The 27526-nt window shown below is 35.3% G+C and overlaps 1 protein-coding gene across 10 annotated transcripts in view; it reads right to left on the bottom strand.

Annotated features, from left to right (window-relative positions):
* Positions 1–27526, bottom strand: part of LOC138699871 (CDAN1-interacting nuclease 1) — a 314608-nt gene that overhangs the window by 114930 nt on the left and 172152 nt on the right. For all 10 annotated transcript variants that reach the window (XR_011332120.1, XR_011332113.1, XM_069826105.1 and 7 more), the window contains one exon: positions 178–417. Coding sequence is in view for 8 of the 10 variants with exons in the window: in XM_069826105.1 (XP_069682206.1) it covers positions 178–417 (240 nt within the window). In the remaining 2 variants the exon portion in view is untranslated. The remainder of the gene's footprint in view (positions 1–177; positions 418–27526) is intronic.

Raw genomic sequence — 27526 nt, 5'->3', positions numbered from 1 at the left:
GAGATTGCACACGCACACGCGCGCGCGCGCACGCACGCACGCACACACAAAAAGACAACTAATGACAGAAAATAAAATTCAAGTATGTTCTCATTCTCTTTGTTACATTTTTCAGAATGTTCAATTATGTGAAAATTATTCTTACTCCTTTTGTTGGCATACTTTTACATCACTTACCTGTTCCAATAACTAAGATACTGATCCCTGAAGTAAATATTATGACCTTCCTCATCTCCGAACAAAGCTTTACTTTCAATCCAGTTGACTATGAAGCCATCGACAGCAATTGGTATTTCAAGTTTAATATCTGGTGTCTTATCATATCCATGTTTTCTAAGATGTTCTTCATCCCGGAAAGCAAGGTTCAAGTCCTTAACCATCCTCTGGAGTCTCAGTTCATATTCCTGTCCTAAAGAACTGAAAAGAGATGTACGTTTAATATACTTGCTATTGCTGCTGCTATTAGCTATAGAACAAATATTAAAAGCAATTTAAGGTCGTATTCATAGACGAGACTCTGGACCAAAGTTGACTTTGGAAAGTACAAAGTCATCATTTTCTTATTCACAGTCGACACTTTGACACAAGTAAACTTCAATTGTGACTTTACTTCGAAGTCGCCGAAAATCTAAACTTTGACTTTGACTTTCGTTCGTGGACAAAAGGAAAATGGCTGAAATTTGGAAAATAGTTGAATTTGCCGAGAATATTGAGGACATCTAGGAGATTATTAAAGCTTCTCATTTTCCTTAGCATATTATTAGATATAAGATAATAAATTCAAATCAAGGTACATATTTGATAAACAGACAGTATTAGATATCCTCGTCATGTTTCAGAATTCATTGATGAATAATCAATTTCACCTTTTTCAACTTCTTATTTCATCGCGATTTTGCGCTACAGGTATAAGGATTTTATAAGGATTCATGGCTTAACAACTGTCTCTTTCATAGTCTGTCATTCGTGGCATCTTCTTATCTTCCATATCTTTAGAATAACATTCTTATAATGAAATAATTCGAGGACTTAATGTGAAACTAACGTAACTACAATCTATGTTTTATTCACAACAAAATTCTTAACAGGCAATACTATTTCAGTATACAAGACTATTCAGAACTGATTTTTTTGTGAAGAACGAATTATTATCGATTGGTGTAAAGATCTAAAACTGTCAATTTTTGTACTTACGTTAATTACACACTAAGCCCTCGAATAATTATTCTTATGTACGCTGCAAGAATGGCTAACAGTTGCTTAACATGTATCGATGTTCAATTGTTTCATTGATCTGTGGCTCAAACACAAATTCCACAATTTGGGACATCTGGCCGACATCTACAGCTGACCACCAGGATCCAGAATTTAAAGCAGAGGTTAAATTAAAAATACAATATGATTGCGGAGAGAACACGGAACAATGATAAATTTAAAAATAAAGTACAATTTGATTTCGGAGAAACATGAGATGAAAATACATTGAAGAGTAAAAAAAAAAAAAAAAAAAAAAAAAAAAAAAAAAAAAAAATTACATAGTATTATACAAGTGATTGTGTAAAATGGATAATGAATCTCTCAATACCATTAGACAAATTTTGTTAATGTCCTCATTAGAAAATTTAAGAGAAAGGAGAATGGTTTTGGTTAACTTAAATGAAGTTCCCCTAGCGCCAAAAAGAAGTCCTTTCACTTCCCATTTATTAATATCCATTTTGTATCTCCCACTGAAGTGAGGAATACATGGGTTGTGAATAGACATCTTTTCATCGTTAACATTATTGGCTTGTTGATCATCCTTCACAAAACAGACAGTGGGGTCAAGAATGAGGCTTCTTTGACTCCAGCGATCGATGGCTATAACGTCTGCTCTTCTCAATGACCCATTCTCAGCCAAGCAGTGCACTTCTTTGTAAACCTCCCACTTTTCCTTCCGAAGAGTGGTTGCGATGGAGCTTCTCACTTTATGGTGGTGATTGTTCTCCTTTAGGGCAATAACCCAAAACATGTCCAAGGGTTTCTACTTCGCTGCATCCTGGATGACGACAGTTTTGATCTTGAAAGGAACGATCTGGCACCGATCGTACTGCTGCAATGTTTGTGGACATCTTTATGGCATTGGTCCACTCTGAGGATGATATCCCTCTTCTATTACTAATCCAAGAGTTGTTTTTTGGATCTTCAGTGTAAGTTACCACTCCTTTGCCTTTTTGTGGAAGACAACACCAATTATTAAACGATCTCTGCCGTAACTCAGATCTTAACCCATATCTGCCTAGTGTTGCGTTTTCGCAACATTCTGCATTAATTATTGTTCAGCAAAAATGCAAAGAAATGAATTACAGAATTAACTTTTATTTCATTGTTGTGTACACTAGAAGAATCAAAGGAGCCTGTAGTATAATAATTAACTTCCATTTCACTTTCATGTAGCGGTATGAGAGACGTGAAATTTCACGTCAGAGTATTGGAATATCTGCACACACCATGTTGAAGAAAATGTATTATTTTGTTTTTACTTTATATCATATATATGTAAATATTTGCTTACAACGTACTAAAATAGTTGTATTTGCATATTATTGCAGACTTATATGCCAGCCTTCCTCCATATTGCATCCCCGCCCTGCTAAATTGTAATGTTGCGTTTTCGCAACACTAAGCACATACAATATCATTTCTATGTCTCTTGAAGATTGAATACAAAGCAAATCGTAGACTACCTTCAGGTACTACAGAAAGTATTGATGTGTATATAAGTCCTCCGGACGTCCATTTTTTTTTTAGTAGGTTATTTTACGACGCTTTATCAACATCTTACGTTATTTAGCGTCTGAATAAGATGAAGGTGATATTGCCGGTGAAATGAGTCCGGGGTCTAACACCGAAAGTTACCCAGCATTTACTCATATTGGGTTGAGGGAGAACCCCGAAAAACCTCAACCAGGTAACTTACCCCGACTGGAAATTGAACCCGGTCTACCTGGTTTCGAGGCCAGACACGCTAACTGTTACTCCACAGGTGTGGACTCCGGACGTCTGTAATGACAGAGATGAAGATAGTGCGGATGAAGATATAGGAGGAACATTCAGCAACTTGAATTCACATCAACTTTGTGCTGATGGAGAATTAGTGTTTCAGTCTCAACATGAGGAGGTTTTGAGAATTTCTGATACCAGTCAACGTCCAACAGCATGCAATGTCCATTTAGATCAAACTGTAATGACTACTAAGACACAGAATGTAAGTGGAATTAGTTAACGTGGTGAGAAAAAGATGTTCGCGATGAAGGGATGATTCCTTATTTTGAACATCATAGCCTAAAGCAGTACATTAGGGGAAAACCAATACGATTTGGCTATAAAGTCTGGTGTACAAATTTCAAATTTGGTTATGACATTTACCAGAATGCTAAAAGTCAACAGACTAATTACAAAGCAGAGTATGGTTTTGGAGGTGGAGTATCACTGCAGTTTGTGGACATTCTGTCTAAAGACAATGAAAAGAACATACTTCCTCATCACATTCTTGCAGACAATTATTTTACATCTTTGAAGACAGTAAAAGCAGTTACAGAAATGTGAGTGGGACTAATAGGTACTGTAAGGGGAAATAAAATTGACTACTAAGACATATCCGCTTAGTCATGTCACTGACATGAAGAAACAATACATAGGCTCATATGACGTATGTACAGACTTGAGTACGCCCTTGGTAATTTGTTGATGGAATGATATGTTACCATGGTGTGTAATTGTGAGGGCATAGAACCACTTTCAAATGCATCTCGCTATTCAGCTTCTCAAAACAAGACAGTGCAGATTTCACAACACTTTTAGGTAAAAACTTACAATTCAAATATGGGTGGCACGGATATAATGGATCAAAACGTATCCAGCCATAGAACCAGCGCCCATTCAAAGAAATGGTGCTGGCCTACTTACATCTGGATTCTGAATGTATCACTGCATGATTGGCACCTTCACAGAAGATCCACTAGTGCCACTGACTCTAATACACTAGACCTGTTAGAAGGATCGTATCTATTGCAATACTGGAAGATTCGGCCAACCAAGAAGTAACACTGGTCCTGTGAAGACACCTATGGCCAGAAGTATTTCCTTGGGCTCTCGATTCGACAACATGAGTCACTACATTTCATCACAGAATAGGAGGACAAGGTGCGCTATATGCAGATCTGCGACAATGAAGAAATGCGCAAAATGTGAAGTTGTCCGCCATGAAAAATGCTTCCTAGCTTTTCATGTAAAATGAACTGTTATAAAAGAGCGACTGGATTCAAAAAAATATTTTCGTGATTTTTGTAGTCTCACTTTTGGCACTGTTTGTACATCTTTTACTGAATTTGAATAATATGTTAGAGTTGAATCTTAAAATAATCTTGACTGACAATTATTTGTGAAGTTTAATTTATAAAATTATAGATAAAAGTCATACATGTTACATTTTATGTCATTTCAATACGTTCTTTGACCTGCTGTAATTTAAAGAAATATTGGTATCGTATGTGCTTAGTGTTGCGTTTTCGCAACAGGCCTGTACACAGTAACAAAGGACACAAATAAAATTTCATTGATAGAAGGTTACTCCTTGGATATATATATATATATATATATATATATAAAACTATAATTAGTAAAATTATGAAAATATTCAACAAAAAAAGTTATGGGCATAAATGGGTTAAACTTCGTCCTGTCATCGAATGTGCTTCTGCGTTGTTGGGAATGTTTAATTGTGAAAGAGCTTCTTGTTTTTCAGTTTCAAGATTCTTGCAGAAATGGAGATGTTCGTCATTTATTTTTAGAAGATTTCTGGCAATGTTATAGTGTTGGAGGTGTACTTCCCATTCAGCACTAAATACACCAAGGCCACAAAGATTCTTCGGAGCTTATAGCATGTGTTTGGAAAATCGTGAGGTAAACCCACAATTTCCTTAGCACCTGTCCAGACAATTGAAGGGCTCGGTGCAATAAGGTGCTAACCCTCACTTTTGTGAAAATTGAGATTTATGCACAAACATACGTGGAATAATATTGTGCACTTTCTGTCAAAAGATGGTCCTGGTATGAGTATAAATTTCGCAGCAGTAAATGCATATCCTTTTTCTAATCAATGTTAAGAGTCATTTGTTTTGAGCAATAAGGTGCTAACCTATACCAAGTTGGAAGGAGAAAGTAGCCAAATGAACAGATTATAAAAAAAATAAGTTAATTGAAACGATGACGTGATTAACTACACTGATGATAGCATTGATGACCCAGATTATATTATATCTGACTGGAAATGAAGGCACATCGGAAGAGGTAAGGATTAATTTAATTTCTCATTATTAAAATAGTATTGAGGGATGACACCTTCTTGCATCAAAGTTAAACATTATAAAAGTTGCATATATATATATATATATATATATACCGTATATATATATATATATATATATATATATATATATTATATATACATTTTTTTTATTTTACTCCACTGTTTCGGTGTGAATTAAACATATCAAGGGAACCTGAGATCAGTCACATCAAATTCCCTCCAAACAGGAAAAGAAAGCGTCACCATCAAGACTGGGAACGTTTTAAACACAAGAGAAGGAAAAACAAAGGACAACAATATACTTCACTATTCAACAAAGAAGTTATTCAAACTAGAGCGATCGTGATTTTGGTCGCATACAGTAGAGTTGTATTCTCGGAGATATTGTTCCACCATATATACTACAGAAGATTGGTCATATACAGAGTGTATCAAAAGGTCAGGTCAAGCCTTAAGGAGGTGATTCAGGATCTTATTTGCAACAAAAAATCCTAATACATTTTTTAAATATTCATCCCCGTTTCCGAGTTACATGAATATCACGTACCGTATCTATCCCCATTTGCTCCCACACCTAATGGATCTGTCTGCTTGAGAGAAGGTAGGCTAATTGTCAGTTGTCTAGAGCAGATACTCAAAATGTCCCCTGTTGCATGAACACATGCTTCAGCACGTCGTCTGACCTCTTGCTGCTCATTATTTATCCAATCCATGCTGATGTATCTCCAATGCAGCCGTGTTAATCTTTGCAACGAGCTCTTCTCTGCTTGCTATCTCCGTTTGCTACATTTTCTCCTTCTTACAGTCCCAGAGAAAGAAGTTCAATGGTGTTAAGTCTGGGGACCGGGCTGGTCAGGCAACTATGGTATCAACTATAGGGTACTCCACCACATTTCAGACTTCCAGTACGCCAATGGTTAGATCACCATTTTCGAGGTAGATGGATTGAAAGGTGTGGTCTCATTGCCTGGCCAGCCCGGTTCCCAGACCTAACACCAGTGGACTTCTTTCTCTGGGGCTCCATAAAGAAGAAAATGTACCAAATGGAGAGAGCAAGCGGGGAAGAGCTCGTTGCAAAGATTAACACGACTGCAATTGAGATACACCAGCACGGATTGGATAATGTGCAGCGAGAGGTCAGAAGGCGTGCTGAAGTGTGTATTCGTGCTGAAGTGTGTATTCGAGCATCTGCTCGAGACTACTGACAATTAGCCTACCTTCTCTCAAGCAGACAGGTCCATTAGATGTGGAATCAAATGGGAATAAATACGGTACATGATATTCGGAAACGGGGATGAATATTGAAAAAAATGTATTAGGATTTGTTGGAAATAGGGTCCTGAATCGCCTCCTTAATGCTTTACCTGACCTTTTGATACACCCTGTATAATCTTAAATGCTAATACAAAAAAAGAAGTTTACAGTAACGAAGATGCATCAGTTGGACTTAAAAAATTTCGTCAATTGATTTATTCAATATTGAAGAAAAGAGTTTCAGATTCAAAGAAACCTCTCCAATTTTCAAATGCCTCTTTAAGATTGACTCAGCTTTACCAGGCATTTTAGAGGTTAGTTACACTTACTAGCATGAACTGTCATTCATTCAGTACACTCTCAAGAAATGGGGTCGTCATAGTTCAACAATTTCAATTTGTGTATTACAACCTAAATATTCAACACAACTTCCTATAGAGAGTCGAAAATTAGTAGATGTAATGTCACTTCTGGAATAGATCCCACCAGTATAGCATGTTTTCTACAGGAATCTCGTTACTCACGGTACTGCAGGTGAAGAATATTAACCTGAAAATGTGGATATACTTGATGATATATAGTGCATGGTAAAATTGAACTGCTGTAATGCCATTTAAATTTCGGCCAGTGTATGGGACCAGTGCCCACCCAGCATCGTGATGCACAAGGGGAGCTGCGATAGGTAGCGAAATCTGATTACGAAAGCCCTATAACGGCCCCCAGATCACCGTGCTAACGACACGATATCTGCATTCTGGTTGGATGATCGTCCACCTCTGCTTCGACATGTGGACGTGAGGTCAGCAGCCGACTGGTCCTTCATGGACTGTCGTGCCTCGGATTATTATTAATATTATTATTATTATTATTATTATTATTATTATTATTATTATTATTATAAGAAAATCTTGTTGTAAACACAGTATAATACAACGTTAAATTAGAAAGTCCAAATATAGAGAACAAATTCAGATATTATTCATTATAATTCTAATTTAGTTAGTCCACACCTGTGGAGTAACAGCTAGCGAGTCTGGCCGCGAAACCAGGTGGTCCGGGTTCGATTCCCGGTTGGGGCAAGTTACCTGGTTGAGGTTTTTTCCGGGATTTTCCCTCAACCCTGTATGAGCAAATGCTGAGTAACTTTCGGTGCTGGACCCCGGACTCATTCCACCGGCATTATCACCTTAATTTCATTCAAACGCTAAATAACCTTAGATGTTGATAAAGCGTCGTAAAATAACCCATTAAAATAAAATAAAATAATTTAGTTAGGTTGTATAAATGTTCAGAATAAATTTATGTTTGTTTATTCATTCGTAATTCCTCTCAAAGCAGTGTCCAACCATCTGGTGCAATAGGGTGCTAACCAACATAGATATCCCCGATTATCAAATATGCCTGTAATATAGGTCTTCCAAATTCGGTAAAATGTTTCAAAATTACATAAATGTAACTTAAGAGTCACAGCTTCACATTGAAAGCAGTTTCAGCATTTAAATGTCAATATTTGGTATTATGCCTTTTTCTAAACTTTAAAATGCTCATATCTCAGAAGTAACTACGTGTGGGTTAACACCTTATTGCACCGAGCCCTTCAATTTTATAAATATCGTGTCAGAAAAATTTTGGAATCTTATTCAGTGGTGTACTTTGGAGCGAATAAATGATCTTAGGCCATATATACTGATTCATAATATTCAGTTTTTGATCAGGTTTTAGTAAATTAGTGGTGGTTAACTTGTCAATATCTTTACCAAAAGTTCGAATAATATTTGGCTGATCAAATACAATTTCTGCAGAAAATGTAATTCCCAAATATTTGACAATTTCACCCAGTCCAATAGAATTAATTATATTTCCACAATTCAAAGTGATAGTGTCTTGGCTGAGATTACCATTTTTAATGTTAATGAGACTATACTTTTAAGGGTTAATATTCAAACCAATTTTTGATCAATTTTGAATCGTCAAATCTGTTAATATAGAAACTGACTCAAGGTCCTTACTAATGAGGGCCAAATCATCAGCGAAGGCAAGAATTGAGACAGGGCTAACAGTAAGAGATAACTGGTAACCGTATTCTTGAGCTATTTCAGATACAGTTAATTCTTTAAGAATATTATCAATAGCCAAGTTGAAGAGAACTGGGATAAAGGAGAACCCTGAGCTACTCCTTTATTAAGGTGTATGTCACCACTTTTATTTAAGCCTGTTTCTATTTTGATAATGTTATCTTCCATTAAATTAATAATTAAGTCTCTGAGATTGTTTGGCATATCCACATGGTAGAGAGATCGTTTTAAATGCTCATGTCCTATATTATCGTAGGCTTTACTTATATCAAGGAAAGCTATGCAACAGTTCTTCTTCTCCAATTTTGCATCCTGAAGACACCCGTTGATAACTGATGAATTTATATGAGTGCCAGGTATAGATATAAACTCCCGTTGGTGATTTGTCAAGTTAACAAAATTGCGGAGAAATTTATCAAGAACCTTCTCTATTATTCTTCTCACTACTGAAAATATTGATATCGGCCTCCAGTTTGTTAACTGGTCTTCTTCACCACCTTTAAATAGTAAAATTGTCCTAACTGTCTTAAGAACATGAGGACATCTTTTAAACTTCAACATGGCATTAGCAAGTAAACAAAGTACTTTACTCGTCTTTAGTTCCTTGATTGTTCTCATGATTACATGATCCAGACCAGAAGATGTGTCAACTTTAATTTTTGAGATTGCCATATTTATATCGTGCTCACATATCTGAATATTCTCTTTGATTGTGGCAATGCCTACTCTGTTTCAACTATCCATTATTTTAATTCGTTTAGAAAGCAGTGATTGTGATTGCCAACATTATAACAAAATCGTCAAATGTCGACTTACCAAAGTCTAAGTCAAAGTCCCAAAAGTATTGTCTATGAATAGGACTTGTAACAAAGTTAAACTTTACTACGAAAGTCGACTTTGGGAAGTCTTCATCCAAAGTCTCGTTTATGAATAGGGCAGTTAGTCTTCTCGTGAGTATACATAAAACTAACATAGTATTTTTGAACCTATAAAGACGCACTTTTTCTATCACAAATTTGCTTAAAAACAGGGTGCGTTTTGTATATCGAAAGCTAACATTTCTTGTGGAATTGCCCAGTGTTTATGTTCATGTTCACCCAAATATCCGGACAGATGAAGAAATCATAAAATTGTTGATATAAAACAATATCAGGATAAAAGAAACATGTTTTGCAAATCTAGCTTTCAGGTATAGCTAGCTCCCTGTGAAGCTGATTTGAATAATTTCAAGGGAGAAATTGTTCCGTGCCGGGTATCGAACCTGGAACCTTTGGCTAAATGTACCAATGCTCTACCAATTGAGCTACTCAGAAACTCTACCAGACACCAGTCAGTCCACTTTGAGGTCTGTGGATATAAAAGGGAAAAATTGAGTCAGTGTCTGAACAATTTTTCCCTTGAAATTATTCAAGTCAGCTTCACAGAGAGCTAAATCTGAAATCTAGATTTGCATAATACATGTCTCTGTTTGTTAACAGAAAATCACAATTCAAGTCACACTGAATTTGTGTGCACTCAACGTTGGTTGATTGATGGTTGTCAACCCACTTTGAAGTCTGTGAATTTTTTTTTTTTATTTATTTCAGTAGGTTATTTTACGACGCTTTATAAACATCTTAAGTTATTTAGCATCCAAATGAGATGAAGGTGACAATGCCGGTGAAATGAATCCAGGGTCCAGCACCGAAAGTTACCCAGCATTTGCTCATATTGGATTGAGGAAAAACCCCGGAAAAAACCTCAACCAAGTAACTTGTCCCAACCGGGAATCGAACAAGTCTGTGGATATAAAAGGGAAAAATTGAGTCGGTGTCTGGTAGAGTTCCTGGGTAGCTCAGTTTGGTAGAGTGTTGGTGCATTTAGCCAAAGGTCCCGGGTTTGATACCCGGCCCCAGAACAATTTTGCCCTTGAAATTAATTCGAAACTTGCTTTGCTAAAATGGATAAGCTTCAAGGTCAGAGAAATTGGTTGAAAACTCTCAGTTGTAACCATTCAGATTGTGAAATGGCAATGATACTATTTCGAAAGTTAAAATGAATGAGTTAAAACGTTGTAGGGTGCAGGAAAACCAGACTATTGCTGAAATGTGGCATTAGTAATAGTAATAATTTGTTTCAAGATAATGATAATATTTCTGATACTAATGAGATTTCAAGAAATTATTCATCTATGCCATAGTTTTGAAATGTCGATTTTCTGAGTTTTTAGGATGTGTTGTTGTTGTTGTCTAACGTGGTGCATTTAACACTGAAGTCATTATCAATCTTATCTTTTTCCTTACTGGATTATATTTTTACATACCAGTTCTCTGGAAATTATTTTTTTTAATGATGTAGAATGAGATTTTCTGAGATTATTTTTACTAAGATGTGTTCATGGAAAAAAGAAAAAAAGAGCACGCATCCCATATATTTCATGCACCTTGAAGAACAGCAAATAAAATAATTATTTCTATATAATTGTGAATTTAAATAAAAGATACAAATCAACATCTAAGATGTGCAACTTAAATGTTATGTAGAAGCCAAAGTTGTTAAGTCGAAACTCTCCTGTGCCAAGTATCAATTTTATATTGTCTATTAACTCTGGCAACTAGAATCCCACTATAATTTTTTAGTCTAAATCGAAAAAGTTAAAAATATGTGCCTAGAGCAAATCCTGCTATGCAGATGCAGATAGAAACATTTCTGATAGGGGTTTAATATTATGATGATGCTGGTAGTAAGTAGTAGTGGTGACGGCAGCAGTGAATGGCAGTGATATTTTAAATTATGAATTTTTACACTGCCCTTGCGTTATACACATTTTTATGCTCGACCATGCCGAAATGTAGTAATTATACACCTGGTAGTAGCCCTTTAATGTACCTCATTAAAGTACACCTATTCATTATAGTTCAGTCGTTCAGCAATGAGAAATCATTATTGTAGCATTATAAAAGCGCAAGTATCGATTATTCTCAGATATGCAATCAAAAGACAACTAGTGAAACATCACGGAGGCTGGAAATCCAATACTGTCGCAGAAGGTTATGTTCTGTTACTATAATAATTAGGGTTAATTGTAAATAATATTCAAATAAATTCAATTTGTCATCTCGTTTTTCAATTCTAAATCAATTTCCAGGTTATATCAAGATTAATGTTCATGTTATTCTCTAGATTATATCAAGGTCAATGACATTCGTTCCTCGGAAAAAATCAATACTTTCGCGTCTGTGCACATCTCACAATTTAGAAGGTCAGTTCCGCTCCTCACTTAGATAACCATAACATGAATACTTATGAATAACTTCAAGTTAGAAATATGGTCGAGCATAAAAAGTCGTATGAAACTTGCCTATAATGGTAATTAAGATGCTCGTATGAAAATTATGAAACTCGCGCTCGTTTCATAAACACACAAGGCTCGTTGCATAATGTACTATTATCTATCTCAAACCAACTTGTTTTTCATGTCGATGTATAAAAGGTAGAGTACAAGGAGTAGAATGTATAAGAAAGGAATAACATAAGTTCGAATTGTCCCAGAAGAACAGAAATAAAGTGTAGAAAATTCTTCTCCTTGTGACTAAACATCTTGAGTAAAAATATTCCACGAGACCTAGACCCCTTGGCTACCCATCTGTGTACCACTGCCTGTGGGGTGCAGGAATAATCTTCTATTTCGAAGGCAATAATTGTAACTTCTGGAAATTTGGCAAAAATGATTTCATGATAAAGTGACGAAAATTAAGGTTTTTCTCTCAAAATATTGTGTCTATGAGAGCTGTTTTCTATGATTGTGATATCAACATACTCATGACCTGCTACGACTTACATACGTTCAAAACTGAATCATTTCCATTTCAGTTATCATCCATCCAGGAGCATATTTTGCGGAAATTACAAAAGAAAAAGTTTATAATATAACATAATGTAATAATTTTGTATTACCGTATTAGTTTTACCACAGTAATTAAAATTAAAGTAATTGTTAGATTTATATGCGCTCTCTGCTCTCGAAAAGAAACAAGTTGTCAAGGCGGCATCACTGGAGAAACCGCTGCCGCGAAGGGTAGCCTGTGACCGTTCCGCTCACGTCGCACAACTCCCCGTCCCCCTGCTCCCTCAAGTTTCCATCGTGCACTGTAGGTGGGTGAGTTGCCGCTCTCGTGATCGGTTTCTTGGAAGGTGCGAAGCAACAATATGCTTAGTACGCTGGCTCATTAATGTGATTCTGTTCTTGCAGTGCAGTATTTTAAATTTGTGATTTGTTCGAGTGTCTAAGAGTTATATTAATTGTGAATTATTAAGTTTTTAATTTCCCAATTAAGTGATATTGTGAAAAATATGGCAGAACAAGTTTCTGGAGAGGTTTGTGTTGAAAATGACTGTGTAATAGAAGGTTTATTAAAAGTGCCTTTTAACCGTCGTACATACAACGAGAAAGTTGAAATTGTGAAAATGGAAAGACCAACTCCTGAGTTAAATTTGTCCATGGACGTAAAAGAAAAACAGCGTGAGTACACACACCATTTCACTTCAACATCATATGGTAAGTGGAATTGGTTGTGTGGTACTTCTAAACTGTCTAAACTATTTTGCTGGCCATGTTTGTTATTTAGCCGCGAAACTAATGTGTGGTCAAAAGAGGGGTTTTCTAATATGAACTCCCTTCGAACGGCAGTCCTAAAACACGACAAATCAAAAGCTCATATTTATAGTAGCATGAACTTTGCAAACTTTGGGAAGACAAGAATTGATTTACAGCTAGATAAGCAAAAAGTTCTACACATCAACCAACACAATGCTCTTGTGAAAAAAAATCAGGAGATTTTACTGCGTCTTATTAATGCAGTCTGCTTTCTAGGAAAACAAGAATTGGCTTTTCGGGGTCATAATGAGAGTGTGGAATCAGACAATAGAGGAAATTATATTGAATATTTAAGTTCCTTAAGTGAATTTGACCATTTACTGGCAAATCATCTTGAGAGTTCAACAGTATTCCGTGGTACTTCTCCCGCAATTCAGAATGACTTAATATTTGCTATAAGTGGGGTTATGTTAAAGAACATAAAATCTGAAATAGAAGAAGCACCTTTTATGGCCATTGTTGTTGATGAAACAAGTGACTGCTCTAATCAGAGTCAATTGTCCACTGTTTTAAGATACGTCGACAGTACTGCCAATGTTCAAGAACGGTTTATAGGATTCACAAATGTCAGTTCGGGCAAAACTGCTGCTGCTTTGTTTCAGCATGTGGAAGGTGTTATAGCAGAATACAATGTCGGCAATAAGTTAATTGCACAGACATACGATGGTGCTTCAGTTATGGCGGGAAATATTAATGGCTTAAAAACAAAAGTTCAAGAAAAGTATCCTCAAGCACTATTTGTCCATTGTTACAGCCATGTCCTCAATTTAGTTTTGCAACAAACTACTTTATTCATTCCAGAATGCCGCATTTTTTTCAAAACACTGTCGGGTTTAGCTGCATTTTTCTCATCATCTCCTAAAAGATCAGAAAAACTCAAGGAATTTATGAAAAAGAAACTCCCAAAAGTAGCACCAACTAGATTGAATTTTACATCTCAGCTTGTAAATACAGTAAAGTAATACAGAGAACAACTGACTGCTTTCTTTGAAAATATCATTTGTAATGACTCTGAAGAAAACTGGGATGATGATGTAATTGTGCAGGCTCAAGGATATTTGTATTTTTTCACACAGTTTCAGAATATATTTCTTCTTGAAGTCTACGCTAGAGTGTTCGCACATACAGATGTGCTCTACAATATTCTTCAGACAAAAAGTCTAGACATAGCATACTGCTTGCAAGAGGTATCAAAGTTAAAACATACTATATCCGAGTTCAGACGTAGTGGGTTTCCGTCCATATGGAGTAATATGGAAAATGAAAATTCTTCAGACAATACAATGGAACCACCATTAAAGCGAAGAAAAGGAGATGATGAATTGAAATACAGGCAGCTGTACTACAGCATACTAGATCGTATGCACATGGAAATTACTGACAGATTTTCTGATTATGGAAAGCTTCAGTTCACACATCTTCTAGATTCTCAAAAATTTTCAGCTTATAGAGAAAACTTCCCGAATGAGGCACTAAACAAATTATTTCAGTCCTATAACAGTCACTTTGATCAAGTACGTTTGAAAAATGAATTAAGTGTAATATATTCAGCAGAAGTCTTTGATTTTTCGAACAAACCTATCCATGAAATATTATCTGCCATATATGAAAACCAGCTGAACCAAGTTATTCCTGAAGTCCTTAAATTGGCAACATTAATTGTGACAATACCAGCTACGTCAGCATCGGTAGAAAGAACATTTTCTGCGTTGAAGAGAATAAAATCCTACTGTAGATCAACTCATACACAAAAACGTTTATCCGGCTTGGCACTGATGTCAATTGAAAAGTCATTTCTACAGAAACTTCGCAAGCGGCCCAACTGTAATTTCAATGACGAAGTCATCAAAGTATTTTCGTCCCAATCAAGACGTCTGGAATTCACATATAAATAGGTAAGGAATTTTATTATAGGGTTTTTAAAATATATTTTGTGTAATAATAGGGTCAGTGGTAGCCCAGACCCTTAAACCAGTATACGCCACTGCATCCATCACCTTATTGTGTACTGCAAAATGTAATGATATTTTGTATCTCCATACAGAGAAGCATAAACAGCCATAGTTGCTGATGCTCCCTTTTTAAACTGCATTATCACTATCATTATCCATACAGAGTTTAATTATAATACATTAAGTCGAAGTTTGGAGTGATTAACGACAAGTTAAGGGCCTTGCCATTAGACAAAAAAATCGAAACGTTGAAAATCTTCAAAGATCTGTTGAAATTTTAGTATGTACCAAACATACTATAATAAACTTTAAAGTATTACATGAACTAGAAAATTGGAATGGAAATATATTAATCATATGAGAAATATTCACTGCCATCGCTGCTGCCACCACTACCATTACATGCTTCCAGGTACATATTAGAAAGGTGGCCTCTTACAATTTTATGCCATCTCTTCTATGGTCTTCCCAGGCTTCTTTTTCCATTAGGGTTATAATTTAAAATATGTTTTGGGAATTTATTTTTGTGCATTCTTTCAAAGTGGTTTCTTCTATTAGTGCGAAAATTTTGTATAAATCTTGATATGGGTTCGATGTTTAATCCATTCAATATTTCAAAGATAAAAAAGATAATTAAAAGGTACAGAGAAAACAAATAATTACATCCTGTTTTACCACACGGAGCAGATAGAAATGTGAGAGCTCATGCTGGCATATTGGGGAATATTGTATTGTATTTATTAACATTCCATGATATTCATACATTGCTTCACAGCTAGAATATGGAACAAGTCAAAAAACTTAATACTACTATATAGTCTTAATTTATAGTCACAGTCTAGTTGAAATATATAAAGAAGAGGTTTACAATATAGTCTATCAGCACAACACAAAGTTTTAGCAGCAATTTCATGAATCGTTGTTCAATATCATGAATTCACCTATAGAATACAAGGTGTGAGAAATTAGGTACTTCTTTAACTTGGACCTAAATAATCTTATGTTTTGAATTTCATTTTTATATCCATATGGAGGCTATTAAAAATTTTTACTGCTATATATATAACACTCCTTTTTTATAGCATGATAGACTTGCCGATGGAGTATGAAAGTCATTTTTGAGACGTTTATTTATGCTATGAACTGTTGAATTAGTTACAAAGTTTTCACGATTACATACGAGGAAGATTATTAATGAAAAAATATACTGACAAGCCATGAGCATTATTTGTAGTTTTTTAAAACAGTTCTACACAATTCCCTAGATTTGGCACTTACTATTATTGTAATTACTCTTTTTTGTAGTAGGAATATACTGTTACTATCTATGGAATTTCCGCAGATTATTATTTCAAAACTCATTACCGAGTGGAAGTATGCAAAGTATATTAACCAATTTAATTCAGTTACGTTATTATATAACCATCACTCTGTCCATGAGGTGGAAGGAGAAGTGAGCTGCTGTACTAATTACAGTAAGCTATACAACAGCTTGCAAACAGGTTGATCATAGTTCTGCTCACAAAACATGAGATATATCTTTCAGTAGAAGAACAGGAAAAGTCAGATTTTTATTAATATATTAATACAGTAATTAGGATCTGAAAGTTCGTGCCCTAAAAACTACTAAATATGCATGAAAATATGCCCTCAAGAAGTGCAAAATATGACAATAAATATTGAATAATAAAAATCCCTTGTGGGACGGTCCGAATAACCAATAACGACCTGTGGACCAACAAGAAGCTCGGTTCCAGAGGGGTTGAATATTGAGACACCCTCTCTCCTAGAGAATATAAATATGGAGAACCCATGCCTAGGGTTATAGGGTGAATACCTCAATGGTGAAGCCCTCGATTTCAGTGGAGGAGGCGACTCTCCATTTGGGGATCATACAAATGGTCAGCATGACTGATTACTTAGTAGAGGCAACCACATCATCAGTCTTACTCTGTGTCACACTGGTAACATATACAGAGGACATTCTACCCTACTCAGTCTCTTCAAAGGAATAGCCAGACAGATAATACTCACATGACGAACATAGTGATGAAAAAGGCTAAATAACTACAAAGAACACTAACCATAGGCACATGGAACGCAAGAGGTCCCTGACACAAAGAAATAGAGATAGAAAGAGAACTAAAAAATTTTAATGTAAAGGTAGCAGCCATAACAGAAACAAAAGAGAAATTAAGAGGACCAAAGGATCTACAAGATTATATAATGTTCTATAGTGGCGTCGAACAAAACCAGTAAGGAGCAGCTGGTGTCTCGATATTAATTAAGGCAGAACAAAATTCACAGTTATACCTATATTAAAGAGAGAATAATACTCTTAAGATACAAATCAAACAGAAGCTATATTACATTTGTCAGAATATATGCACCAGAATGAAAAAAACATGAGTAGACTTCTAAATTTTATAAGTTACAACAAGTGATTAAATGAATCAATAACACAGATAACATTATCATACTAGGTGACTTCAATGCAAGAATAGGCAATATCCCAGTGTAAGATGTAATGGGGAACAATGGAGAAAACATTCAAAATAGTGATGGAAAGAGTTTAATAGATTTTGCTTCCTTCAATGGTTTTAAAATAACAAATTCGTTTTTCAGACACAAAAACATCCATAAATAAACATGGAGTAATAGACGTTCAACATCTATTATTGATTATGTTCTCATAGACAAGAAAACTTTTCCCATGATTAAAGATGTAAGAGTGTACAGAAGTACTGATATATCCTCGGATCACTTTCTACTTCTGAATAAATATCCTTGCTAGATGGGGACATACAAAAATAAAACCAGTATTAGAGAATGAATTGTTTAAAATTCATCTGTTAAAAGAAGACAGTATAAAATATTTATATCAAACTAGAATAAATCAATATATAAATGAGCTACCAGTTAGTAATAATATTAATAATGAATAGGAAGCAAAAAAAATATATAATAAAAACAACCTCTGAAACCATAGTGAAAAGAAAGAAAATTATAAGAAGAGAGGATTAAAAGTCTGAAACGACACTATAACAACTATGATAAAAGAGAAAAAAGAAGCATATATAAAATACCTCAATTCTAAGCTACCTGAGCATAGACAAGCATATAAATATAAATTTGCTATAGTCAAAAGAGAAATTAGAAAAATCAATAGACAACACTGGAACTTGTATGTTTCTGAAATAGAACATAACGTACATGGATGGCAAGATAGAGCATATAAAGTTATGAAAATGCTGAACCAGGTAAGAAAGACACAGTAAATTTTAATCTTGATTAAACTAGAAGAATGGGAAACGCTTTACAAAAATTTATGGACAGAAACTGACGAATTTACTATCACTCCAAAAAATGATGATGTTGCTATTGATTCCATAATGCTAGAAGAACAAAAAGATGCATTGAATCAGTTCAAAAATTAAAAAAAATCCCTTAAGGTAGATACGATCAACAGTGAGTTGATAAAGCAAGCACCATTATCATTAATTACAAGGCTGTTATAAACTTAATAAATATCTGCTGGCAATATGATCTTATTTCAGAAGAATGGAAAATTGCTAATATAATTTCAATATTTAAGAAGGGTGCTAGAATTAACTGTGACAATTATAGAAGAATACCTGAATATCTCCTATAAAATATAGGCTAAAATTTTAACTTACAGAGTTAGCAAAATATGGAAAACATTCCTCTCTGAAGAACAACATGGCTTTAGAAAAGGAAGGTCATGTAGATTGTATATTCTCAATGAATCAAAAAGCAGAAAAGCATAAAGAATTCAACAAATCGAGTTTCATTATATTTACAGATTATGCGAAAGCATTCGATGAAGTAGTCAGAAGCAAACTGTGAGAAATAATGGAGAACAAAGGGTTCCCAGACACCTTATAAAAGCTGCAAGAAGTTTATATGTAGACACCAAAATTCAAATAGAATGTTCCGACACTAGAAGCTCATGTCCAATTACAATAACTCAAGGAGTGAGACAGAGATGCCCACTCTCACCAATACTAAACCTTTATATTGACGAAGCCATAATTGAAAGGAAGAATATTTTAATAGAAATATTTTAGCAACAACCAATACTTTTTAACCTTTATATTGATGAAGCCATAATTGAATGGAAGAACATTTTAATGAATAAGCATTTTAATAGAAATATTTTAGCAACAACCCTTTTATTTGTGGACGACCAGGTGATAATAACAAATCCAGAAGATAACTTACAAATAGCAGTGCATATCTATCTGGACATAAAGCTAAGTATCTTTAAAAATATGTTACACAGAAAAAGACTTTACACAGAAAAATACAAACAGACACAATTCTAAAACTCTACAAAGTTATGGCTGTACCTGCATTACTTTATGGCTTAGAATGTTGGACATTAACTAATGAAGAATAGAGATGGCAGAAATGCGTTTCCTTTGTGGGATAGCAGCATATAAGAAGATAGACTGTATGAGAACAAATTGAACATTTTTAACATCTTGGATAAAATTGAAGATTATCAATTACAATGGTTCCATCATGTTGAAAGAATGAAACCAAACAGATACCTACACAGATTTTATAAATGAAGAGTTCGTGGGAAAAACGATGAATGTCACATTTCTGTTAAGGATTAGATAATGATCTAATTGAGTCTATAACTGCAAGATGTAGTGCTGTTTCTATAGAAAATAAAGGGAAGGATTACTGCAGTCGTGGTGATAATTCTCCTTTTTACCATTTTTCATAAGAACAACATTAAATTTCATAGTGATCCATTGAATTAGATAATGACATCAACCTTAACAAAACTGTGACATTCATCGTTTTTCCCGCGAACTCTTCAAATACAAACCAACAGGAAAAAGACTACAAGAAAGACCACAAAGGACATGGACAGACCTCTTTATAGAGCTATAAAATTTCCTTTGAAGATGGAACGGTTTATTGAGATCAATCCTTGTCGTTGTTGTTGTTGATGATGATGATAATGATGATGATGATAAATGAAAATAATTTACGTTTCCCGTAACAGGAGTAATGCTGAGTATGAACTTACATTATTCCTTAGAGGTTGAAGTGCAAGTGGTTCTGTTGTCTAAAATCAGCAATGAATTGCAGTTTACCACCAACATGTGGCTGGGGTATTCAATTGAGAAACTGGATCTATTGTCCCTGATGATGCTTTCATAACACGAAAAACTTCTTTTTCTACTTCTACTGGTTTTCATTCAGGTAAACTGTAAAGTCACATGATCGATATTCTATACATGCGTTACCAGATATCATGATATGGTGATACGACAATCCTATTTGTTTATTGTGAGCAGAATGGCGCAGGAAAAACTATTATTATTATTATTATTGTATCTCCAATGGGAGGGTAGCCCTATTTTACATATGTATGCTAGGGCTATAGTTTTACACAAAAATAGGCCTAAGCATAAAAGAAATTTAAAAAGAAAAATAAATTATCTTACACAATGGAAATAAACCTAAACAATCCGTAATTTAAACATTGCGATTGCAAATCAAACATCAGTCATCAATTGAGACATACAGAAAACAGTTACAACACATAAACAAAACATTTCTTATAGCGGTACTCTATAACACAATTAAGCAACTTTCCCTAACATACATAATAAATTAATACACAATAGTCACACAAACACAATCAAGCATCCCATCCCACAACTATGACTCACATACACAACAAATCAAGCATCCTCTACAACACATACACTTCAACATGATAACTATACTTTTAAAAGTTACAAATTTGGCTGCAAAAGAATAAATAAGACACTGTTACTAAATACTGTTATTTTCTACAAGGTCTTAAATACACCTGTAATAAATATGTGAAATTCCTTTATGCAACATTGCTTCAGAAGAACTTTTGTAATTGGTGGTGAGAAAGTTGTATCGCACATGCTAAGGTGGGTTTCTAGCCGGTATCTCTTGCGTTCTTGTAGCGGGCACTCGAATAGCAGGTGGTCGTCTGTTTTGTGTGGAGTGTTCACAGGGACATGAAGAGCCATTTGGGTTGTCAATTTTGAAACGTTCAAAATATGAATTAAATTTTCCGTGTCCAGTCATAAATTGGGTGGATATGTAAGATGGTTCATAATTCTTTACGGTTAGTCTATCTTTAACTGTGGGAAAATATAGTGATTTTGTGATTTGACAATTTGTAGTATTTAACCACATTGCATTCCAGTCATTTAAGATGTCCACCTTCATTTGCATTTTTACATAAGAGAGGGGTTGTTTAGAGTATGTGTGTTCTGTTTCCGAAATTGCGGCCATCTTGGCTAGATGATCTGCTCTTTCGTTTCCTGTGTTCCCTACATGACCATGTACCCAATTGAAACATACATGTTGCTTATATAGTATCAAAGTTTCCCTAATACCAACCGCAATTGGATTGAGGTTATATTTATCGTTAATTGCTGCGAATGCTGCTTGAGAATCACATAAAATTCGTACATTACACGGTCTATTAACACTCCATTCTGTTGCTTTCTTCAGTGCTAGGAGTTCCGCCTGGAATATTGTGAACGCTGGTGAGAGACCATATTGTTTGTAGGATATTTCAGAGTCTCTATCGTAAACAAAGAAAGCGCAACCAACAAGTGTACATGACTCTTCATTTCTGACGAAACGTGATCCATCAGTATAGATGTGGAGGTCGTGTTGACGTGGGCAGTCAGGTCGAACCGAGCGGGCGTATAGTGCAGGGTGTCCACAAGCCAGGAAATGAGCTGGGAGTTCAACTTCTTCTGTGGTGTCGGAATTGAAGTGTAAACGTCCTTTTTTGATGTTAGTTAATTTTCCTCGAAATATTCCTGTCAAATGTAGGGGTTCTATGCCAGCCAGAATGAACGCAGCGTCTGTGGAAACGGTGCGGTATGCTCTTGAGATTTTTAATGCAAATCCACGTTGAATTTGTGCAAATTTCTTCTGAGCCCATTTCTTGGTAAGTACATCATGAAAAGTAGAGGCACAATATAAAATCATTGGTTCAGCTGCACTCCGATATATAGTTTTAAGAATTGCTGAGTTGAGACCCCAGGAGGGTCTTGCTGCAATAGAAAGCCCTGTAAGTAGCTTGTTGGCTTTGATTAGAAGGGAGTCAAAATGCGCTCGAAACGTAATTTTTTTGTCAAAGACAATGCCAAGATAAGGTAACTTATTGGTCATTTGAATCTGTTCCCCATTCATGCACACAATCGGTGTTTCAATATTAATGATGATAATATTGACACGTGAAGTCAACAAAATAATGTGTGAAATGAGTGAAGACAATGAATGTAGAGGAAGCACTACATCTGTATATACATGATTCTTAGAGATTTAAATAGATGAGATGTTATGGTGGAAGAAATTTCTTTATGGAATACAGAGAAATCACAGCCTTCAGAGTTCAATTTCTAAGAATAATGAAGAAAGTATGTAAAGAAGACAACTCCACTGCTTGTTATTTAGATGAAACATGAGCTAACAACAACCATACAAGAAAGTAATTCGGAAATTAAATGATGTTAAGAGTTCCAGTGAGGACCAATTATATTTGTCATGCTGGTCTAAAGTGCCTTCAGAATAAGAAGACATATAAGGCGGTGCTAGTTCAAGTCAGTTTATGTCGACTAACCAATGCTAGTGAGGCGGTGTTGCCTAGTTAAATAGTCGCAAAGTCTCGCTAATGTGTATTACTTTCTTTCTTGCATGCACAATATTTATACCCACGATTGTATTTTAAGCTGTGTTGTTCAATAGAGCTACGAAATCTGAATCTGATGGTACAAGTACAGAATTCATATGTCACCTGGTTCGCTATCGCTTTAAGACTATACAATGATTATGTCCAAGCCTCAACACCATATGCTGTGAAGTTTCTCGCTATAAACAGAGATAAATTTAGTTTCTTTTCAAATTCAGACGTGTACTGTTTTCTGTGTGTACTGAAGGACCTTTATTGAACAATAATAATTACATACAGTAGCCATGTCTCTTGAAAGGATTCAAGTGGATCTAGTGTTTTGTCTATTACATGCAAAAGGAAAATTCTACACTCACAGGCGAAGGAGGCTATGTTACGATTTTCACTTTTCATCGTAATATTACACATAGTGTAAGAAGAAATATCATAATAAGTATGAGATAACTGGTTGATATTGTAAAGATCAACACCCTCGTTCCTTTTTCAATTAATTATAAGAAAGAGCATTAACATGCCCCCTTAAGAACAATGGAATTTAAGATGAAACAAGAATTAATTACATTTCCAGTGGCACAACAACGTGGGAGGGGGTGAAGGAGTAAGATTTACCCCCAAAAATTTAGAGGTGTAAATAGTATAGTTTTTACACTCCTAAAATATTAGAGAGCTATAACAGTATAGTTTTCACCTTTCTTTGTGGCCAAAATTTCAAGTTTATAATTTTTAATTTATTTTAATAAAATGAAAGAACTTCAAAGTCATTTTACTAGTCATTTTACTATAGTAAGAAAAATAACAAAATTCGAACCATGAGGAAATGACACGAAATTAATGTTCTTTTTGTCAGTTCAAAACATCACAACAATGAACTGGACGGAGTTGTGCAATAAGAGACCATGCGACAAAAACCTGTTTTTGAGATATTGACCATTGAAGTAAATCTGGTTATTTATAAATATTTTACATAAGTATTGTAACACTCGTACAAAAAAAAAATAGCACAAATATTAATAAGAAAAGGCTAACCGATTTTTAATATCAAATCAGCAGTTGATTTTTTATAAGTGCTAGGTTTTGGTTTTTTATTTATCGATCGAAGTACTAGTCATATTAAGCTGTTGTTATGAAGAAGTCTGTCGTTAAATTATTTCAAGATCAAATTTTTTTAAAGGAAAACGACAAATGGAAGAGAACGGTAAGAACATACAGTAATATATATTATTATTTTTATTCATTCATTAAAGACATCAGCTCAAAGAATTTGAGTGACCACAAGGGTCCTGAATACAATAAACATTTACAGTATAATGTGATTTGAAATATTAAAGAAAAAAGAAAGTTAATTGTTGAAGGCAAATAATATAAGTGGATTAAATGAAATAGAGATGATAATGTAATATTTGAAGAGAATCCTTGATAATATTTATAAGAATAGACATTACATAATCAAAAGGAATGTGAAGTTCCTTAAGATAATTCCATGTGAATTTTGTAATTGAACCTCTACTGCCAAATAGCAAACCAATGACAGAGTATTGTTTAAGAGGGATGTTGTACTTTGAGAAAGATACGGCAGACAAGGTTCATATATAGGCTTCTTCTCAATATCAACTTCGGTGGCTTGATTTAGGTTCCTTTTGAAACAGATAGTAGGGTCAAGAACAAGAGCCTGTTTTAAGCATCCATTAATAGCAATAATGTCTGCCCATCTGAAAGAACTGTCTGATGATACACAATGTACTTCCTCATGAATCTCCCAATTTGAAGTTTTTAACAATGTCGCCAAAGCATATCATACACGATGATGTCTAGCAGTGCTCAGCAGCTCGCCTTTAGGGCATTGTCCAAGTGTTTCAAGCTCACTACAGTCTGGATGATGGCAGCGGGTTGTGCATAAAGTTCTGCCCGGTATTGTGCGAACTGCCAAAATATTGCTTTACATTTTTTAAAGCATTGGTCCATTCTGAGGAAGATAGACCCTTTCGATTGCTTACCAATGAGTTAGCCTTGGGGAGATCACTATAAACAATAACCCCTTGAGCCGAGCTCGAAGTCTCAACAGGCATACTTGTCCGTTATACCACCAGATAGCGTGCACTCTCCTCAAATGTACTGACAGCGCCCTCTTTTTCCCTTCATTTGTTCTCTTCTAAATCCTTATTGGCCGGTTAGTTTCTGACTTTATTGATTATTCGAGAGAGAGAGAGAGAAGGCGAGTTTTCCTGTTTACGGTTAAAGTACGGAACGTCACTCGGGAATTGGTTGTCGACTGGAGAGGTTGAACTCGGGAATTGGTTATTGTTTAGTCAAATTGAACTCGGGAACTGGTTGTCGACTGGAGAGGTTGAACTCGGGAATTGGTTATCGTCTAGTCAAGTTGAACTTGGGAACCAGTCGTCAGTTGGAGAGGTTAATCTCAGGAACTTCCTGTCGCATGGAGAGGTTGACACTCGGGAATTAGTCGTCGGTTGGAGAGGTTGAACTCGGGAATTTGTCGTCGGTTGGAGAGGTTGAACTTGGGGACTAGTCGTCGGTTGGAGAGGTTGACCTCGTGAACTTGTGTTGCGCGGAGAGATTACAATTGGGAACTCGTCGTCGTCAGGAAAGGTTGTATAGAGAATGTAAAATCGTCTAGTCAAGTTAACTTAGAAACGTATCATTGTACAGTTAAGAAACTTTGGCAACTTGTCAGCTGGAGAGGTTAATTTTGGAACTCGTCGTTACGTACAAGGTTTACTTACGATGTTGTTTGTACAAAGTGCTCGACTCAGATATTTGTATCACGTAGTTAGGTTGGCTTAGGTATCTGGTTGGTTTGTATCTGTGTCTTTCATACGTTTTATGTACTAATTGTGATTGTGGGATAATTTGGTACATTTTGGTATGATAGTTTTCTCCAGTTTATGCGAAGTGGATTCACGGGTATTTATTACATTGGTTAATGTATGCACAGATTACGCGGAAAATTGGTGCAGAATTCTTATGTCATATTGAGGTTTTCATTGTATTTCTTGAGCGGGGCTGTTCGATATCGTGATAAAGTATCTAATGCCCCGGAGGTCAAATTGGTTGATTCTTAACTAGTAGTGATATTGAGTTTCTGATTTATTATTTACGCGGGGTTTGATTTATTGTCGTCTTCCCTTTATACATGTTTCTCTCTCTCTCTCTCTGCGATAATTTATTCTTGATTAATAGTACAGAGATTTTTATAGTAAATGAAAATTGTACTCAAATATCAAGTATATATGGTTTTATGTAGATTAAATGTGTGTGACGGCTCTAGTGTGGAATACTTTTGTAAGTTATGATATTAATAATTGTGGAGGTCATTACTCAAGCCAAGTCATAACTATGAGAGATTAATGGGATCTTTAGGATCGTATCAAGTTCTGGACATTTATGTACTATATTCATTCTGACTACCTCATCACATTATTCTTTTTATTTAATCTCATTAACTTATGTATTTAATCCATCAACTCAGTCATGTATATAGTTTGTTAATTATATTCATCGTTATAAATTCACACTGTCTTATTTCGAAAGTCTTCCACTGCGCCCACCCCGAAAACCCAATGCATATCCAACATCTGGCGAGTATCACCCTGGTTAGCGAAGTAGTTGTAGACCTCAAATGGTATCACCCTGAAGAATTGTTGGCCTCACCCTTTACCACACAAGGTATGGTGTGTCCAAGTGTGGAATGCTTCATTTCTTAAGTGTTTACGAATTTTACGACCTGACCAGTTGATAGTATCAATAGTGGTGATATTCAATTTTGGCAGAGCAGAAACTTTTTCGCTTACAAGGTCCCTATATATATATATATATATATATATATATATAATCGAAACTTCCTAGTCTAAATAACTAATAATGGTCAGCGCGTCTGGCCGCGAAACCAGGTGGCCCGGGTTCGAATCCCGGTCGGGGCAAGTTACCTGGTTGAGGTTTCTTCCGGGGTTTTCCCTCAACTCAATACGAGCAAATGCTGGGTAACTTTCGGTGCTGGACCCCGGATTCATTTCACCCGCATTATCACCTTCATTTCATTCAGACGCTAAATAACCTAGATGTTGATACAACGTCGTAAAATAAACCAATAAAATAAATAATTATTTAAATTGAACTCAATTTAAACAGAAAACACGTCAATTTAGATACTGAGGAGGAAGTCTGAAACCAAGCTTAATTGCATTTTAGATTTCAACCCCAAACCCCGGCCTCCCCCACTTTGAAATTTCAAATGGCACTCTATATTTTTATACTTAAATATGAAAGAGCATTCAATTGTTTATACACCTCATTCACTTTCGCATATTTTGTTTTCTATCATCGCCTGGCAACCTGTATTTTTGTTGCGCGCGCGCGCGCACACGCACACACGCACGCGCACGCGCACGCACGCACGCACGCACACACACACACACACACACACACACACACACACACACACACGCGCTATGTACTCTTCACTTTGTTCTTATCAGAAGTGATCATTTTGTAATTGATTACACGAGTAGTCAT

This window comes from Periplaneta americana, chromosome 1, assembly GCF_040183065.1.
Source record: "Periplaneta americana isolate PAMFEO1 chromosome 1, P.americana_PAMFEO1_priV1, whole genome shotgun sequence".
Classification (NCBI taxonomy): domain Eukaryota; kingdom Metazoa; phylum Arthropoda; class Insecta; order Blattodea; family Blattidae; genus Periplaneta; species Periplaneta americana.
The sequence above is the reverse complement of the archived record's forward strand: the minus strand, read 5'-3'. Positions and strand labels throughout refer to the sequence as shown.